Source organism: Henckelia pumila, chromosome 4, assembly GCF_033568475.1.
Source record: "Henckelia pumila isolate YLH828 chromosome 4, ASM3356847v2, whole genome shotgun sequence".
In the NCBI taxonomy this organism is placed as follows: Eukaryota; Viridiplantae; Streptophyta; class Magnoliopsida; order Lamiales; family Gesneriaceae; genus Henckelia; species Henckelia pumila.
Window position 1 is genome coordinate 114,480,847 of NC_133123.1, and position 20,839 is coordinate 114,501,685.

Consider the following 20,839-nt stretch of genomic DNA (forward strand, 5'->3'; position numbering starts at 1 on the left):
AAAAGGAATTGTATGCTAAATTCAAGAAATGTGGTTTTTTTTTTGGGAGCGTGGAATTATTGGGACATATAATCTTAGCATCCGGAGTCTCCGTAGATCCCAAGAAATTATAAGCAATAACAGACTGGCCTAGACCAAAGACAATGACCTAAATTTGAAGCTTCCTAGGGTTAGCAAGCTATTATTGGAAATTCGTTGAAGGTTTTTCCTCGATAGCAATATCACTTATGAAACTCACACAAAAAATTCTAAGTTAGACTGGAATGAAGAATGTGAAAGGATTTTCAAAACTCTGAAGTAGAATTTAGCGTCTACATGAGTGCTAGTGCTACCTGATGAAGGCAAACATTTTTCTATCTATAGTGATGCATCAAAAGAAGGTTTAGGGTGCTTACTCATGCTATGCATCCAGACAACTGAAATCCTATGAGAAAAATTATCCAACCCATGATCTCAGGTTAGTGGTCATAGTTTTCGCATTAAAGATCTGAAGGCATTACCTCTATGGTTCCAAGTGTGAGATTTTTACTGACCATCAAAGTCTCAAGTACTTATTCACACAAAAAAAATCTGAACTTGAGAGAAAGGCGATGGATCAAACTCCTAAAATACTACGACCTAACCATAAGCTATCATCTAGGTAAAGCCAACAAAGTGGTTGACGCATTAATTCGGAAGAACATGGTTAAGATTATCCTAGCTTCACTATCAGCTCAAACTTGTCTTCGAGAAATGGCCAAATTGAGTCAAATCCGAGATCCATCTTTGACCAAAATTAAAGATCAAGTCAAGGAAGAAAATTCATCAGACTTTGAAGTGGATGACAAAGAAGTCCTGTGGATGAAAGGACGGTTGTATGTACCAGACATTGATGATCTTCGGCAAGAAGTGATTTCCAAAGCACCTAATTCAAAGTTTTCACTACATCCTAGAAGTACGAAGATATAAAGAGATCTAAAAGGAAATTTCTGGTGGAACATAATGAAGAGGGATGTCGTGGAGTTTGTCTCTAAGTGTCAAGTATGTCAGCAAGTCAAAGATGAACACCAACGATATTAAGGGTTACACCAATCATTGGAAATTCAAGAATGTAAATGAGAGCATAATTCCATGGATTTGGTATTTGGTTTGTCGAAATCAAGAAAAGACATGACGAGATATGGTTAATCGTATATAGACTCAAAAAATCTGTGCACTTCCTACCCGTACGCATGAATTATAATCTGTACATGTTAACTACACTGTATATAGACTACATTGAACGGTTCCATGGTTTTCTAGCAAGAATCTTGTCTGATAGAGATCCGAGATTTGTATTATGTTTTTGGAAGAGATTTCATCACGATATGGGAACTAAGATCACTCTCAGTACGGCGTACCATGCTCAAACTGGTGGCTAGAGAGAGAGGACAATTAAAACTCTTGAAGATATGCTAAGGGTGTGTGCCCTGTACTTCAAAGGAAATTGGAGCAAACATTTGTCTTTTATTGAGTTTTCTTACAATAATAATTATCATAGTAGCATAGTAATGGCTCCGTACGAAGCACTATATAGACGGATATTTCGACCGCCCCTGTATTGGGATGAAGTAGGTGAAAAGGCTATCATTGGACATGAAATTATCATAAAGAGAGTTGGAAATGTCTCAATCATTAAGTAAAGGCTTAAGTCTGCCCAAGATCGACAGAAAAGCTGGGCTGACCTGAAAACAAGGCCAGTTGAATTCGAAGTTGGTGAAAAAACGTATGTAAGAGTTTCACCAATGAAAGGATTCGTACGATTCAGCAAAACTGGAAACTGAATCTCATATACGTAGGACTTTTCGAGATTCTAGAGAAATTTGAAACATTTGCCTATCGATTATAGTTACCACCTGCTATCTCAAGGATCCACAATGTATTTCACGTGTCACAACAAAGAAGATATATTTCAGACTCAAGTCATGTTCTGGATACTGGACCACTCTTGATCGAAGGAAAATTGAATGAAGAGCTGAGGTATGAGGAAGTCCCTATTCGAATAGTGGATACCATGGACCAAGTTCTTAGATGAAGAACCATCCTGTATGTCAAAGTGCAATGGTCAAATCATACCGAAAGAGAGGCCACATGAGAATTAGAGGAGAAAATGCATAAGAAATATCCTTAACTCTTTGAAGACCAAGATAACCCAATTTTCGAGGAAGAAACTTCCAATAAAGAGGGTAGGATGTGAAAATCGCAAATTTTAGACGATACAAGGTGGGGGAATCTTGATTTTCATTGTAAGGAGAAATGTTTAATTATTATTTTCGTAGGAAATGTTCCAAGATAAATCAAATTATCTGGGATCTAGATGGAATCAAATCTTGGAGATAAAATTCTTTTCAAACATTGAAAACTAGTTGCCTAGTTGAACTCAACTTCTATTGGTGTCAATAAATATTATAGACCCACAAACCCTAAGAAAAATACACCACGAGAATTCTATCTAAATTTTTGAGTAATCTAGGGTTAGAGAACAGGCAAAACGCTGCAAAAAATTTGCCCAAGGAATCGGCATATTTTTTTTAAATAAGGGCTAAAATATTTCAAAAATTCTGATTGAATTTTTCGAAAAATAGGGTTGCACGAATTCAAGTAATTCAATCGTGCACGTAGAGAATTTGTAAGTGAGCTTTGTGTTTTAAAATAATACGTATGTTTGAAAATTCGATCGTTCATAATATTTTTAAATCTTGTTAAGTACTTTTATACTCTGATTCAACATGATTTCGGTTTGTTACGAATATTTATACGACACCATTATGATTTGAATTAGGAGTGAAAAAAGAAATTTCTAAACTATGATAAGTTAAGGCCCTGATGCGGTGGTTTGTAATAACCGATCTATGACCTTACACTTTAGAGGGATTATGTATAGGTGACTAATCAATTAGTCACAAATAAGGAGGTGAATTTCAGTGTCATATGTCATGTTAGATTGTTAAGTTATGTTGTCATGCTATGCTATGATGAATATGTCTATGGATTATGTTATGTTTTGAGGTCAAGTTTGAATTATGTCAATAAAATATATGTATATTTAAATGTTTGATCGGCCCTTATTTTTTGAGTGATGATCATATGACTCACCCGGCCCTTTACTTTCCTCCAAGATGTGTATTTAATCTCTTCTTCGTTGGTTTTGAGTTATTATCGTTAGTATTTTGATTTTAAAGTTGTAAGATCCTTCCATAATTTTTATTTCATTTTTTTGAGAATTTTGAGTTATAAAGACAATTATTTTTGAGTTTATTTATGAAATAGCTAGACTAGTTTGGTCTAAACTGTATTACGGGGTCTTGTTATTTTATGATTTGTTTAAATTTAAAACAAGACCGATCACACGTCTCGGTCACATTTGTTTAAATTGGGACAAAACCGATCATACGTTTCGATCACATTTGTTTAAATTTGGAACAAGGCCGATTATACGTCTCGGTCAGGACGTGACAGGGCCCAAGTGGTACCTCAGAAAAATGAATGCGCTTACCTCGGCATACGAAAAAATCTCCCCAAATATGACCCACTATGGGAATCACTTGAAGCTTCGATGTTGATCTATTATTGAACAGAAGATGATTACGAGCCAATCATAATTTCCAACAAAGCATAATAAAAGATCCAAGATCATCCAACGTCCCAGATTCTGCAACTCAACATAATACATCCACAAAATTGCTTGCATTAACGGTGACAAGCAGAGGCCAAATTGCTGAATTTTTAAAAATTTCAGCAATTCTAAACACTTTTAAAAAACGTTTGGATAAATATTTATATACTATTTTTTAAAAAATTTAAAATTGTTTAAGATTAAATATGCGTTTCGACAATTATTCTATAAAAACTTTTTTAGAATTAAAAAGTAATATTTTTTTTACTTTTTATTATTGATTTCAATTCTAAAAATATTTTTAAAAAATACATCTCAATTGTTCTCTAAAAACTATACTTGAAGAAAACTTTTTTAAAAAATATTTATAAAAATTTTGTCCAAACACATATTTTAATTTTTTTTTATTTATAAAACACTAATACGTTTTTAAATTACATGTTTAAACAAACTAAAAGAGAGAAAAATAATATTCAATATTAATAATAATTGAAAGGGAGTATTAGTTTAGCCATAAAATACAACAAACACTTGTTATAACTCAAACCAATGACACAAATATTACAAACCCAAATTTGATTTCAGAACTATACAAAATATTATATTCCGGTGGCGTGTAACTTATCTCGAATCAAAGTCCTAAGTCAAAGTCCTAAGAATGGAATGAGATCTCGAATTCGAGATCACCCAATTATTAAATTAATCATCTCCCTCAACTAAAAAAAATAAATGAATAAATTTTTCAACTTGACTATTGTTTAATTCGACTTTAATCATTTTCTTTTTGAAGGAGTGCTGACGTTACTACACTAGCTAGTAATATCCAATGTTTTGTCAACACTCTCACACAAAGGATAAAAGTGCAACATACATCAAGTAAATGTACTTATATGTAACGTTTTGAGTAATCAGAAATCCAAAACCCCATATATATATGCCAACTTACAACATAGATTTTCATAATTTCCTATATAAATAATGAATCTACGTACATATATCTTGAATAAATGCCGTTAGCTTAGCCCTTGCTTTAGAGATCCCTTCCTTCCCAAGCAATTTATCATTCAATCTCTCAATTCTCCTCCTCATTTGCTCGTCATCTAAAACAACACTTAAAGCATTCTCGATCTCTTCTCTTCCAAACCCTTGTATTTTTACTCCAATCCTCCACACATTCACTATGTACACACAATTCAATAATTGGTCACCTGCAATTGGATAGCACAAGAGAGGCTTCTTGCATTGCATGGCTTCCATGGTCGAATTCCATCCACAATGTGTCACGTAACACCCCACGGCACCGTGTCGTAGCACCTCCACTTGCGGCGCCCATGACATAATCCTTCCTCGCGTTGCCACCCTCTCCGCGTACCCCTCGGGCAACCCTTCTCGCCAAGCGGGCCCTAACACCCAAACAAAGGGTCTTTGGCATGACTCGAGCGCCAATGCCAAGCTCCTTATATTCGCCTCGCCGATAGGGCTGACCCAGCTCCCGAAAGAGACATACACGACCGAGCCCATATCTTGCTCGTCGAGCCATCGTAAGCAGCTCGTGTCCTCTTCCCAAAAACTTGCCATTGCTGATGATTGCATGATAAGAGGGCCGATTTCGCGTACACGAGAGGTGTTGAAAGAACTGAAATAGGTGGATTGTTGACTTGTCTTCAATTGAGGTTCGTCCGGGAAAGTGTTGGTGAGTATCCACGGGAGGGTTTCGGATCGGGCTAGGGTCCGTCTCCAAAATTTGAACCTTGAGTTTCTTGATGTTGAAGAGCCAATTAGCCATGGGAGATCACTTGTGCTTAGGGTGGGCTCATTTGGAGACAAACATATTGGAGCATTTTCATTCTTTGGAATCCCTGTTGACATTACACACAAAAATTAAGATTAATTAAATTTTCTCGTATTAATAAATATTTCGATTAAAGATATATATATATATATATATATAATAAATAAGGCAAGATAATAGATAATATCCAAAAAAAATATTTATAGAATGGGTGTAAATAATAATTTATTGATAATAATAATCCGAAATTTAGATTTATAGGTGCGTGGCCTAAGAAATTGCGCATGCATGATCTGAAATAAATATTTGATTTATGATTACTAATAGTCACTAAAAATTCTCTAAAATTCATATTTAAAAAACATACACATTAAACACCAAACAACATTAGACGTGGCTTGTGAAATATAATTTAAAGTATGTTTTTATCAACCTATTTATTTATGTGTTACTTGAGTTGGAAGATCCGTTAATTCTGGTAACCCGTTAGTCATGTACAGCATTTTAAGAATCCTTACTATTTTTTAATTTAAAAAAACTAATCATGCGCAAAGTGTGAGTAAAATTAAATATAATCACATGTTAAAATAATTGCTTTAATAATTTTTTATTTAACCTAGCTACTTTTGAAAAGATAGAGTTGTAAATAATTTTTTTTAAAGAATATTACTTTGTACCTGAAATTTTATATCACTTAATTTGTAACTTAAAATTTATTATGCAAGTGAGTTGTTGAGTTATATTTGACATTTTTGGTCAATATTTTCAAATTTTCAATTAACTTTCAAAGTCAAAATAGGTTAGGTAACTAATTAGTTAAAGTTTTTCTTATAGAGTAAATTTTAATTTTAAATTTTTTTTTTTTTTTGTATTCACATAATTTAACCTAATTCTTGTGTGAGTTCTCAATTTCAATCGACTATTTCAGTATCAACCGTCCAAGGCCATATAATAGTCCACCGACAATATGAGTACATCTCAAGTTCAACAAAAACGTAAGAAAGTGATATTTTTTAATAGATCAAATTGAGTAGGAGATTTGTCTCGCAAAATTAAACAATGAATTCGTGATCAATTTTGTGATATGAATGTCTTACTCAATCCGACCCATTAAAAATAAAATTACTTTTATGTTTAAATATGAGTCAAGTCAACTCACATGACGTATATAAATCCGTTACTCCTGTACAAATTAATTAAATAATAATAAAATAATATTTTTGACATAAAAACCATATTTTATGAACAGACACTAGAGATTCATGTTTAAAAAAAAAAAAAAATCAACCGTTAACGAACATGTTTTGAGTATGTATTTAGTATAGAAAAACAATCAATGGCACATGTCCGTCACAATCAAGGAATTAAAGCAAATGATTATAATAAAGACGCGCGCACCGTCTCCAGAGATGACACCCGCATGGATCAAGTCAGGAATGGCCGCCAGCAGGCGGTAAGTGGCGTGCATGGCCGGCCAAAACCCAGCCACCGCCACGCCGCACCGCCGGCCGACGTCGATGGCCCACGAAGCCAACAAGTCCACCACGAAGAACCCAATCCCACCACCCATCTCACGAACCAGCTCTTCCAGTGGCGACGCCATGTTCCTCTCCATGGCCATTTCGATGGCGAAGAAATCCCGCGGCGCCCCTTCGCGCAGCCCGTCGGGAACGGACATGAACAGGATCCCGTCGTTGATTCGACGGGAAACTCGGCGGTGGATGAATTCCGGGGTGATGATTATGGGATCGAATCCCATGTTTGAGAGGAGGGAAGCTAGTTTGATCATGGGATTGACATGGCCTTGTGCTGGATATGGGATTAGGATTACCTTCTTCTTCTTATTCGTCGATATTGCAGTCATCTTCTATTCTTCTTGTGATTTTTGACACAGAGAAAGGAACAAAAAATTATATGCTAATATTTAGCTGTCTCAATTAATTTTAATTTTAATAATTATTTGACGGCGGTCTTCTTCTGGGTGCCTCTCTATATATATACACGTATATGTGTTTGGGAAAGGAACCTCTACTGCGGCCCTTGCCACAGCAGAGGGTGCTGTCGTGAAACGACACCATTGCACATTTTTCTTTTCTTTTTTTTTAAATTTTTTAAATTTTTTAATAAATTTTAAATTCATTTTTAAATTAAATTCACACCACAATATTCAATATTATTTTTGTTTTACCTTTTTTAATATATTTAATTCTTTATTTTTTAAAACATTTTTGAGTTTTTTTTCCTAAAATTTTTGGGGCTTTTGTTCTCTATTTTGGCCTTTTTATACTATAAATTTTAATTTTTTTTTAAAAAAAAACATCATTTTTTTTATCTTGTTATTTTCTTGTATCATTTTTTTTGTCTTATAATTTATATATATTTTTTTAGGATACTGATAATTTACATTTCAATATTAGTGCCATTTCAATATTAGTGCCTATTGAAATTAATGATTTCAAGAAAATTAGGGATGTTCATTATTTCGATTAAACGGAATTATTAACTCACCGAATGAATTTAAACATTCGATTCGGTTAATTCAAAAATTCGGTTTAGTTCTAGAAAATTTCAGTTAATTCAATTTGATTTTTGGTTTGCATAAAAAAAAAATTCGATTTAACCAAATTAACAAAATTATAAATAATCATATTTTGATTTTGAAAATCTCATATTCAATTATGTATTTTAATTTTAATTTTTACTGTTTTAAAAATAGAAATTGGTTATAATTTACATTTAATTTATGATATTTTTAAATTTTTACATATTTAATATTATACTTAATTTTTCTTATTTTTTCCAAGTATAATGTGTTTAAAAAGATTAAAAAAATGAAAGTTGTTTAAAAAAAATTAAAATGTATAATTTTTAAAAAAGGCCCGAAGAGAAAAAACACAAAAAAAATTAGCAAAAAAAAAACTCAAAAACATAAATAAAAACAAAGAATTAAATATATTAAAAAAAGCAAAAAAATAAAAATAAAATTGAATATTGTGCTGTGAATGGTACTGCTGTGTGGGCACCCCCAGCAGGGAATCCATTCCCACGTTTGAGACGTGTTACGAGTTGTATATCTTAAAATATATAAGGAAATTAATAGCGAAATTTAATGCTGTCAGTTGGCTTTATTGTGAGTTTGGTCGTCTTCTACTTAGACATGTTTCGGTTTTAGCTAGTGTAACAACTTGTTTTTGTTTGTTTCATTTGCAGTTTAGTGATTTTAATTTGTGACACAAATCACAATGTTAATGTAGTGTCGAATATGTCGTTATACTCGTAATGCTCTGAAACTTAGACGTGTCATCCGTGTTTATCGGCGTTATTTGATAATTTAAAATCATTAAAAAACAAAATGCGTAGAACATCAAATAACCAAATTAAAGTCAGTCTATTACATAAAACACGACTATTTTTACAACGCATAAGCGCTAACGTAATGAAAAATTAAACTAAAACAGATGCTTGAAACTTCATGTTTCGTACCTGATCACCAATCCTAAAAGGGATTGTGTTCATTCTAGTCCACTTGATTTTCGTCTTTATCTGGGAAATTAGAAAATAAGGGATGAATGATTGGAGAAACACTCGGTAAATGAGAGTCAATCGTATACATGAATAATGAGATATACATATAATATGAGTTCAAAAGTGACATATCACAGCACCTATCGCGACATGAGTCAAGATATATATAGAACAGACATAATTCAAAAAGAATTATCAAGAAATATCGTAAACTGAACGTAAACTTGTATAATGCACTGAAATTCATCTGTCTGACCATGGTATACCAATCAGTTTCTATTGTTACTCTTCTAAGGGGTAGAGACTATATATTGGTTATTATCATGTACCACATCAAGGTCATATCATATCTTGCACTGTTTAATAATTTTTTCTACCACTTTTAATTTGAATCCTAACATTACACTATCAAGATTTCATAACATAACAAAAAAATCACGTTGAAAGAAACATATACGAATCAAAGAGCATAAAACAAGTAGTGTATAATTAATTTTAAAAACAAGAGCATAATCATTTTAAAAATATATAAGCCCAATCACCTACTTTACTTGAATTAAACATGACCGGGAGTTTTTGGAATGGTCGAATACTAAACTTATCGAGCTCTCGGAACTGTGTATAATTCGATGCTTCAAGTTGCAGTATCTACTCGACCTTGAAAAACAGCTCCTTCCTTGATTCTTCGGTAGCACTTTACTAGACTGCTTTAAAATGGTTTAGAACAGAGGCACAAAATCTGATGCTCTTCTAGCTCGAAAATGCTAGCTAGTATTGTTTTAGTGCTATGTTGGTGTGATTTTTCTCTCAACCCTTGGGGTATCTACAGAGGACTTGGATTAGAAAAATGGCCATGAATTTTAGGCCATTATGGCCTCTTTTAAGATACCATAATCAGTCATGAATGGGTCTTTACAAATCTAATAAATGACTCGTCAAATTTAGAATTGAAGGGGGTGAAATGCTTGGAAAAGAGGATGTTACAATGTTTTTAATTCAGCTGAATAACCCCTTCAAATTTTGGAATTTGTGGTTGTTGGTGTGGAATTTTTTGATGCCAAGTTGTGGTGCACTTTCTTGTTACATGATCTTTTTTCTCTGTCTTTTGCTTAGGAAAGAATTCACTAGAAGAACTCGGATTATACAACGTGTAGGACCGAACGCTTACCATTTTACCAAAAACTATAGTTTGATAGTAATAGTGCAATTCCAATTTTTTAAACTATATAACAATCCAAGTATCATGGTTCGATCGTTCTAGCCTACAGGAAAAATTATTGCATCCCAACTTGTAGTCTTAAGAATATAATTAGATTAATAAAAAAGTACTTATTAAAACAACATATTTTATTGTGAAAACTTAAAAATATACTACAAAAAAAACTGGAGGAATACAACCGGTACTAAAAACCCAAATGTATTTTTAATACATATTTACAACATACAACTGAATGTAGGTGCATATGCTCCTAGCATCTCCTGGACTTGCATCTAACCCTGCTTCGATCCACTTGCTCCGTCTAACATGAGACCTATCCCGTGGAATGGGGTGTCCAAGATAATATCATGGACGCGAGCGAATAACGCCCAATATGTAAATATGAGTACACACAAAACTATTATAATGCATGCAACGTGAGATGACTGGGGTGACTGGTCAATTACCAAGTCCTGCTCAGGCTATGAGCCAATGAGTATGTAGTACCATCTAGTAATCCGAGCACTCGGTAACTCACAAACTCATCTAGACCACCTTAGTATCAATCTTCGCGCATTGTAGTAACTCCCGGTGTCAGACAGTAATAACAGGGATAGGGATGAGCGACCCTACGAGAAAGTCTATCTCGAAGGAGATACGGCTCAACGTGTATATGCACATATAGTATGTATGTAAAACAGTAAAAACATGCATCATGGCACATAAATGCAACGTATAATCATGTGTACTCAACAGAAAATCTCAGTCAGTACTTGCGTAGCTCTAGTTGGTAGTTCAAGTTTAATCAGATTCTAGGTTCCAGACCTACAGTCAAGTAATTATCACATCATTACACATGTTTTAAAATTATTAACTAAACTAACAGATACTCCTATATTTGAATAGGATTCTCGGATCATTTTCTTGAGTCACAATGGTTCGGACACCTAATGGATAGCTGTCTTGGGCTGGGATAAGACATTCTGACCATGGGTTTGGAACTTCCGAACTGACCCTTAGCTTCCAAAGTAAAACTGTGCTTACAAAGTGTGAGAGTTAAGGTCCAAAGGAAAAAATATGTAGGCAGAATCAAATCCAACAGATATTCCAATGTCGCGTGTTACAACTTTGGTGTCAATGGACATATAGAGAATTATTCTCAATGACCGAAGAAAGCTGATAACAAAGATAAAGGTAAGCAGAATTAAATGATTCAAGTAATTGTGATGATAAGTGTTCTAATGTTACTGATGATTTCCTTTTCATTCAGTATTATGATTGATAATTTTTCATATGATGAGACAAGTTGGGTAGTTGATATTGGTGCATATATTCATGCTACATCACAAAGAGATTTATATATATCTTATACATCATGTGACTCTAGCAATGTCATGATGGGTCATAATGGCTTATCTAAGGCCATTGGTGTGGGTGATGTGTGATTGGATCCTAGTAATGATACAACGATATGTTCGAAAGATATTAAACATGTACTAGATCTTCGCTTGAAATTGATTTATGTTAAAAAACCTGATGATCTGCAGTACCTTTTTTTACGGTCAGTGGAAGCTTAATAGAAACTCTATGGTTGTTTCTAGAGGAAAGAAGTGAAATTCACTGTATTTGATGCAATCAAAGCTGTCTAATCGCTTCATAACTGAGTGGAAGTTGAAAACAATGTCGAATTGTGGCATAGTAGGCTAAGCCCCATTAATGAGAAGGTTTTGTTGGTTTTTGCCAATAAAATATGATTCCCAAAATAAAGAATGAGACTTTGAAGAATTTCTCTAATTTCTTGGGTAGAAAACAAATTAGAGTTGCTTTCAAAATATCTTCTACCTCAAGAAGCCAATTATACTTGATTTAATTCATTATGATGTTTGTGACCCTATGAAGACAAGAACTCTTGGTGGTGCTCTCTATTTTGTGACTTTTATAGATGATCACTCAAGGAAGTTATGGGTCTACACGTTGAAGAAAAAACATCAAGTATTGTAGCTACCCAACCCGGATCCACGACCTAATCAGAGTTAGAGCATAATTAAGCATGCAATTTACAATACGCTGCGAAAAACTTAAAATAAAAGTTGGTCGATGGAATACAACCGACTAAAAAAATTCGATTATACAACCCAATCGAATAATTAATCCTAAAAGCAAAAAAACCTACAACTAAACTTGTTGTCTTCAATGGTCGCTGGACTCTCCAAGTTACTGTGAGCACTACCTGAACCTGAACCTGCACCTGCCCCCGTAGAATGGGGTGTCCAGACATAATGAAAATACTGGACGTGAGCAATTACGCTAAATACGAAAGCAATGATATATAAAATATATGCAGCACATAAGTGACTTTAAAACAAGGCTAAATCAGTCTGCTTAGGGGCTCCATGAATATACAGCTCCGTGCTGGATAGCTAGTCTGCGGGGTCGCTCGTATATTCCCCTATCAACTATAGCGTCTACTCCATCATCGTGATCGCTCCTAGTGATAGCAAAACAAGGGGCTGAGCCTCCCCCGACACGAATCCATAAATAGTAACTCATCACCGATGGAAACTGTCATGACTCACATCTCACGGTATGCAGTCCAGTGCGTATAAAAACATGCATGTGTTAAAGCATTAAAACATGGAAAACACATAGCACATACTCATGCAGCACATATATCATATATAATGCTGGCCATCTCAGTCAGTACTTACGTACCTTAATAAAGAAAGTCCTAGCAGTCCCATTCTATATTCCAAGTCTATCATCAGCTCTACAATGAAATTACCCATGCATCATTAACTAAGCTTTAAAAGTCTTAACTAAGCTATTGAATTATTCTAAATATTTTTAAGAAGCCAAAGCTATACCTTCGTCCGTCGTCAGCCTGCTGATGGCGATAGTCTCAAAACTTAGACACAGCTCCGCTACTAGCCCCGTAGTGCCTAGCCACTTTCTGCTCGCCAATAGGACGATTAGAAAGCCCCTAAATAGCTAAAATACTACAAGAAGAAGAAGAGAAGAGGAAATGGTGCAATGAAAAATGATCTCGGCTGTCCCTTATATAGACAGCGATCGGATCGTCCAATCACACGTTGGAGCCTCCGATCCTGATCGGAGCGTCCGAACTCCCTCAGCCAACCACGTGTCTAGCTTCTAGAGGACACCTGCCAACACTACTTTGGAGCGTCCGAAGTCCCCTCAATGACGTCATCACTGATGAATTAATTCCGGACAGCTGTCCATGCAAGATCGGAGCCTCCGATCTGAGATCGTAGCCTCTGAACTCATCAGAGCGTCTGTTCTTTAGGCATTGGCTCTATTCTAGGTTCGGACCTTCCGAACCCTCGGAACTTTCCCGACCATTTTCGAATGTTTTGGATCTATTTTTGAACTCCTTATATCCTTTTTTAAATCCCTTAATCATTTTTTATTTAATCTAAACATAGTTACTTGATTAATTATCACTTAATCATTAATTCTAGATACGAGTCACTATAAGTATTGAATGTGTTTAAGTAGTTTCAACCTTAGTTGAAAGGGAAACTAGAAAGAAATTGAAGTGCATCAGAACTGATAATAGAGGTGAGTCTTCTGATCCTTTTGATGAGTATTGCATACAACATGGTATAAAGCATCAAAAGGTGCCTCCCAAGACACAACATTTGAATGGACTGGCATAAAGAATGAGAAAAACACTAGTTGAAAGAGTAAGATGTATGCTTCCAGAAGCAGGTTTTCCAGGATCATTTTGGGGTGAAGCGTTAAGTATAGTTGCACATGTTATATATCTTACACCATGTATTCCTTTAAATTTTTATGTTCCAGACAGGGTATGGCTACAAATGATATTTTTTTTTATAAACACTTGCGTGTGTTTGGATGCAAAGCCTTTATTCATACTCATAAATATGAAAGGTCTAAGCTTGATGTTAAGACTCGACAGAGTGTGTTTCTTGGCTATGGACATGATGAGTTGGTTATGTTTTATAACCCGTAGGAAAAAAACTCATCAAAATTCAAGATGATGTATTTGTTGAATATCAAACTTTAAAGGATATTGAGAAAATGAAAATTAGTGCATACGATCAGTGATGATTTGGATACGGTTTCTCCAAATCAAGTGCCAAACCGGTTGAAAATTGTATCCAGGTTGAATTTCTTTTTATTAATGATATTGATGGTCACTTAAATGTTGAGTTCGATCACATGGATCAGTCGGTAAAACAATTGGGTATTTCAATTTTAGAAACTTGGGTTCCAGCAAGAAGATATTCCAGACACCATATACCTTTGAAAACATATGCTGCCACTGAATATGTATTATTGACAGATGGGGGAGAATCTGGATGCTTTGAAAAAACAAAGTATATAGCATCAACTGAAGCTTGCAAAGAGTTTCTTTGAAAATTTTTTAGAGCAACTTTGTCCCAAGCAGGAGAATTACATAGTATTTTATGATGACAATGATATTGCCAAGAGAATCTTAAGATATATTTTTTGAACATCGGGATGAAGTGTCACTCCACATAGTCGAAAAGGGAGAGAATTTGTAGTGATCCATCCCAGATCACAAACTAATCAAAAAATTAGTCATGCAATTAGCTTAAATAGGTAAATCATAATTTGAGTAATCTGCGGAAATTTAAAACAAATACATACTCGGTATAATACAACCAGAACAATTAACTAAAAACCCAAAGCAATAATTATACAATCCAATATAAATAAATAAAAACCAAAAATAAACTTAATCTAAACCACCGGCAATTTTTGTTCCCAAGCCTTGGTCACCTACCGAACACCGATCTATCTCCTAGTCAACTTGCAAACCTGTCCCATCGAGTTAGGTGTCCGAGATTAAAAAAAAACTGGGACATGAGTGCTAAAAATATGAGTATACAAATCTATATATACATGCATATGACGTGTACTCGATATCTGGGTCAACAAGAAAAATCATGGTCAGACTAGGCGCCAATGAATATATAGTACCAATGTGGAAATACCTCTCTGGATCACTACCTCACTCAAATCTGGAGGCGGATCAAAATGTCTCCGAAACACCAAACACCTCTCGACCCATCGGTCACTATGTACTTCTTGTTGGAACACGCGTTCTCTGATCACATGGATGTGATACCCAGAGCAGCGGAAGTTTAAAAAATTTTATTTTTCGATATGGAACGATTCCATATCGTGGGTATCAAATCCTAACGATTAAAATTGTTGCAAGTAAAATAATAAACACAGTTAAATATTTTACCTATTCAAGCAAAGGCTTGATTATGGACTCCAACAGAATTTAATCTGTTCTTCTTGTAAATCCCGGGAACCGATGACTATCACGATCAACCTCCGGAATTAAGTCCACGAATAGAAAACTAAAACCCTCTGATTGATTGCACTAGAAATCAATCAGATGTTTATCGAAGAGAATAAACATATTTGATCTGTCAATTCAGAATGTAATTTTTCACAAAAATTACAGACTGAATTATCTCAAAAGGGAGCAGAGGATTTTCGAAAATTCCTCTTGAAAATATATGTGCAATTCGAAAATTGCAAGACTGAAAACATATGATTTTCGAACACTACACATGTATTTATAGATAATTTCTAGACTAGATTAAGTTATAATTGTATTAGGACTCTAACTGCTTAGGGCCCACAATCCATAACTTAAGCCCAACAAGCCAAGACTGTTATTATAGAAATTAATATAAAATTCATCGTGACTCCGATTGATAAACTGATTTTACCAATGTGCACAGAAACTATTTCTGCATCTTTTGAAGTCAAGATAATTTTTCTGAATCCGAATTCAGTGATTTCCAAAAATGCCCATCCCTATGTCATTTTAGGAAATTCCACTCCTTTTATTTAAGAAGTCCAACTTCTCTTTCATTAAATTCAACTCTTTAAATTTAACTATCTCAACGGGGTTTAGTAATCCATTACTTGTGTGACCCTCAATGGTTCAGGGATACAGCTAGCCGTGGGCTCACAACTCCTTGTGACTTGGAACAACAATTTTCGACTTGCCCAACGAATCATGGTAAGAGCGTCTAGCAACATCGCCCCATGATTCCCTAGGTATCACTGATAGTGCCTGCAAGAACCAGTAGATTTTGGTTAGCATGCAGTACGGTCCCTTCATCCATATATCCCGATCGAATCAACAACCATTGGTGCATCGAGAGTCGTTCGAGATTCGATAACTATGCATTATATCTTGGAGATCAAATAGTGACATCGCATGTGTTACTAGGAAAACCGAGTAACCTAAAACACATCATGTACTCTGGCCAGAGATTCGTCACACTAATATCTCCTCAGATCGCATAGGATATCCACACTCGCAAGTATGTGGTGAATCCTTGACAACAAAGCATCGACTCCTATATGTGTCGTAACTGTACCCAATCCCGACACCTGATGACCCCAATAAAGTCGGTAAATGAGTCAAAGTACAGTACTAGCATATAGAGTCTCAATGATGTTTCAAGTAGTAAGGACTAATGGAATACAACCAAAACCGCGGACTTATCCACTCAAATAATAATAACCACTTGGAAAGTCCGAATAGGGTAGTTCGATCATTCATCATATGAATATCCATTTGCATGCTTTGAACATCTCCATGTCCATTACCAATGAAACGTGGTACTTGGCATCACAAATGCTAGTCTCAATCTCGAGTGATCCTTATCCTTATTAGCGGACGGCTCAATTGACTAGAAACTGTTTAGAATATACAGTGACTATAAGATGTGTTTCATAATAGTGATCTCTCTTTATTCACTATCTCATCTTACTTACACTATATTATATTCAAGGTCTTTATCAAAACAACAATAGTATATCACAATATAACAATATGAAGAAAGACAAAGAAAATACCATTAATGAATGTAAATTATATTAAACAAAGATTGTTTATACATAGAGTCATAAAAGCCCTTAGCCACAAGTTGGCTAACCGGGCACCCACTCTTTCAATCTCCCACTTGCCCTAAAGCCAACTAGTCATACTACGTAATCCCATTGCTTCGCGATGTTTGTCAAACAATGGTCCTGGCAAGGGCTTAGTAAGTGGATCAGCGATATTGTCTGTAGAGGCCACTCTTTCGACAGTGATGTCTCCTCTTTCCACAATCTCCCGGATGATGTGGTATTTCCTCAGTACGTGTTTGGATCTTTGATGAGACCTTGGTTCCTTTGCCTGAGCCCTGGCACCAGTGTTGTCGCAGTACACTGGAACTGGACCAACAGCTTCAGGAATTACGCCCAACTCTTGGACGAAGTTCCTCATCCAAACGGCCTCTTTAGCAGCAGCTGATGCTGCAATGTATTCTGCCTCAGTGGTGGAATCCGCTGTGGTGTCCTACTTGGAACTCTTCCAAGAGACAGCACCGCCATTGAGCATGAATACAAATCCAAAGGTTGACTTCGAGTCATCCACGTCGCTTTGGAAGCTAGAGTCGGTATAGCCTTCCAATTTCAATTCTCTTCCTCCATAAACCATGAACATATTTTTAGTCCTTCTCAAGTACTTAAGAATATCCTTCACGACTTTCCAATGCATTTGACCGGGGTTGGCCTGATATCTGCTCGTGACACTCAGAGCAAAGGCTACATCCGGTTGGTAGATATCATCCCATACATAATACTACCTATGGCTGACTCATATGGTATGTGTGTCATTTTCTCTATCTCTTCGTCAATCTTGGGACACATAGACTTGGATAGAGAAACTCCATGACACATAGGTAGATGTCCTCTCTTGGACTCATCCATAGAAAACCTTTTCAATATGGTGTCGATGTAGGTTGCTTGAGTGAGTCCTATCATTCTCTTAGATCTATCTCTATAGATCTGTATCCCTAGAATATAGGAGGTCTCACCCAAATCCTTCATCGAGAATCTACCTGATAACCATATCTTTGTTGACTGCAACATCCCTACGTCATTCCCAATGAGTAGGATGTCATCAACATAAAGCACTAAGAATGTCACCGCATCTTTAACTACTTTCTTGTACACGCACGGTTCCTCCGGGTTTTTGATGAAACCAAAGTCCTTTATTGTTTCATCAAATTTTTGGTTCCAACTTCTTGATACTTTTTTGAGACCATAAATTGATCTCTGAAGCTTGCATACCTTATGCTCGCTTCCCATGGATGTGAATCCCTCGGGCTGCATCATATAGATTTCTTCCTTAATGTTTCCATTAAGAAATGCAGTCTTCACATCCATTTTTCATATCTTATAGTCATACCATGCTGCTATGGCAATAAGGATTCTTATGGACTTGAACATTGCGACTGGTGAAAAGGTTTCATCATAGTCAACTCCTTGTCTTTGAGTATAACCTTTTGCTACCAATTGTGCCTTGTAGGTTAGTACCTTGCCATCAGGCCCAAGTTTTCTCTTGTAGATTCATTTACACCCTATTGGAACAATTCCATCGGGAGGATCTACTAAAGACCAAACTTGGTTTATATGCATTGAGTCTATTTCCGACTGCATAGCATCAAGCCATAAATTCGAATCCGCATCAAAAATTGCTTCCTTGAAGTTTCTTGGATCACATCCAATGTCGGGTTCACTTTGATCCCCTTCAATAAGAAGACCATATCGAATAGGAGGTCTAGAAGTCCTCTCGGATCTCCTAGATGTAGGCGTGTCCACTGAAGGTTCTTGAGGTGTGGGATCGTTATTTTGTATCTCAAGTTCTTCTCGAATTTCTTCGAGTTCCATCATCATGCCTTTCTTATCTAATAAAAACTCCTTCTCCATGAAGGTGGCATTCCTCGAAACAAACACTTTTGTTTCAGTAGGATGATAGAAATAATATCCGATTGAATTCTTCGGATATCCTACAAAATAACATAAGGTGGATCGACTATCCAACTTATCTCCCACTGTCTGCTTCACGTAAGCAGGACATCCCCAAATCCTCAAGTACGAATACTTAGGAGCTTTTCCATTCCATAACTCGTATGGAGTTTTATTCACTCCTTTGGTGTGAACATTGTTCAACAACAACACCTCCGTTTCAAGTGCATAGCCCCAAAACGAAGGAGGGAGCTCAGTGAAGCTCATCATAGATCGAACCATGTCCAACAAAGTTCGATTGCGACGCTCCGAGACACCATTTAGCTGAGGTGTCATAAGAGGAGTCCACTGAGAGAGAATCTCATTCTCTTTTAGATAGCTCAAAAACTCGATACTTAAGTATTCTCCACCTCGATCCGATCGAAGTGCTTTAATACTTCTACCTTGTTTGTTTTCTACTTCAGCCTTGAATTCTTTGAACTTTTCAAATGATTCAGACTTATATTTCATTAAATATAAATATCCATACCTAGAATAATCATCAGTAAAGGTAATGAAGTAGGTGTGACCAAATTTAGTACCGATACTAAATGGTCCGCAAACATCTGTATGGATCAAATCCAATAGATTTTGACTACGCTCAGGCTTTCCTTTGAAAGGAGATTTAGTCATTTTTCCTTTTAGGCAGGACTCACAAGTAGGTAGAGAGTTAATATCAGACATATCAAACATGCTCTCTCCCACTAGCTTGTTCATCCTCCTTGAGGAAATATGACCTAGCCTAGCATGCCAAAGGTTTGCCGGATTTTGACTATCATTTTTCCTTTTATTTGTTGTTACCGGCTTATCAACATAATTAATTTGAACGTCTTTTAATTTTAAGTTATATAGATCGTTTTCAAGTTGTCCATTTCCAATCAAACATTCATTCTTGTAAATATTGCAAATCCCATTTACAAAATTACAAGAAAAATCATCTCTATCAAGCATAGAAACAGAAATAATATTTTTAACTAAATCTGGCACAAATAAAACATCTCTTAAAAATAACTTAAAATTGTTCTGCAAAACTAAATAAACGTCTCCCACTGCTTTGGCTTCAACTCTGGAACCATTTCCGAGCCTCAGCTGGGCTCACCCATCCAAAGCTTACGACTTCTTTTCATCACCTGCAAATTATTGCAAATGTGAGATCCACATCCGGTATCCAATACCCAAGAAGTAGTATTAAGTGAAACATTTCTTTCAATGTAAAACATACCCTTTGCAGTTCGCAACTGCTCGATGTATTCCTTGCAGTTACGTTTCCAATGATCGGGTTTCTTGCAGTGATGGCAAACATCTCCAGATATGTTCACGTTTGAAGCTTTTGTCTTGCCCTTCTTCTGTGGTACAATTTTCTTGGGTGGGGCAGAACGTTTCTTACCCTTTCCACTTGGCCCCTTCTTGGAGTAAAAAGAGGAGCCAACCATGAGTATCGGTTTATCCTTCTTTAATGTGGCCTCATAAGACACAAGCATATTGACCATCTCTTCAAGGGTGGCCTCTATCTTGTTCATATTGGAGTTCACCACAAATCCGTCAAACGATGAAGGAAGGGAAAGAAGTAACAAGTCCGCGTTTAGTTCATGCTCCAAAGTCAAATCGAGTGTTACCAATTTTTCAATGAGCCCAATCATGTGTACCCCATGCTCACAGACCGAAGTCCCATCTCGCATGCGGCATGTCATGAGCTCTTTGACGGTGGCATACCTCTCCGACCTTGACTGAGCTCCAAAAAGTTCCTTGAGGTGCATGTGTATGTCAGCAGCATTCACGGCATCCTCAAATCGCCTCTGGAGTTCATCAGACATTG

At 35.8% G+C, this 20,839-nt stretch overlaps 1 protein-coding gene across 1 annotated transcript; it reads right to left on the reverse strand.

Moving 5' to 3' along the window:
• Positions 1-4,539: 4,539 nt before the first annotated feature.
• Positions 4,540-7,372, reverse strand: LOC140866831 (UDP-glycosyltransferase 82A1). Its single transcript, XM_073271885.1, has 2 exons — positions 6,825-7,372; positions 4,540-5,493 (listed from the first exon to the last, which is right to left on the reverse strand). The coding sequence occupies exons 1-2, from the start codon at positions 7,288-7,290 to the stop codon at positions 4,619-4,621; spliced, it is 1,341 nt and encodes a 446-aa protein (XP_073127986.1). The 5' UTR covers positions 7,291-7,372; the 3' UTR covers positions 4,540-4,618.
• Between the last annotated feature and the right edge of the window lie 13,467 nt (positions 7,373-20,839).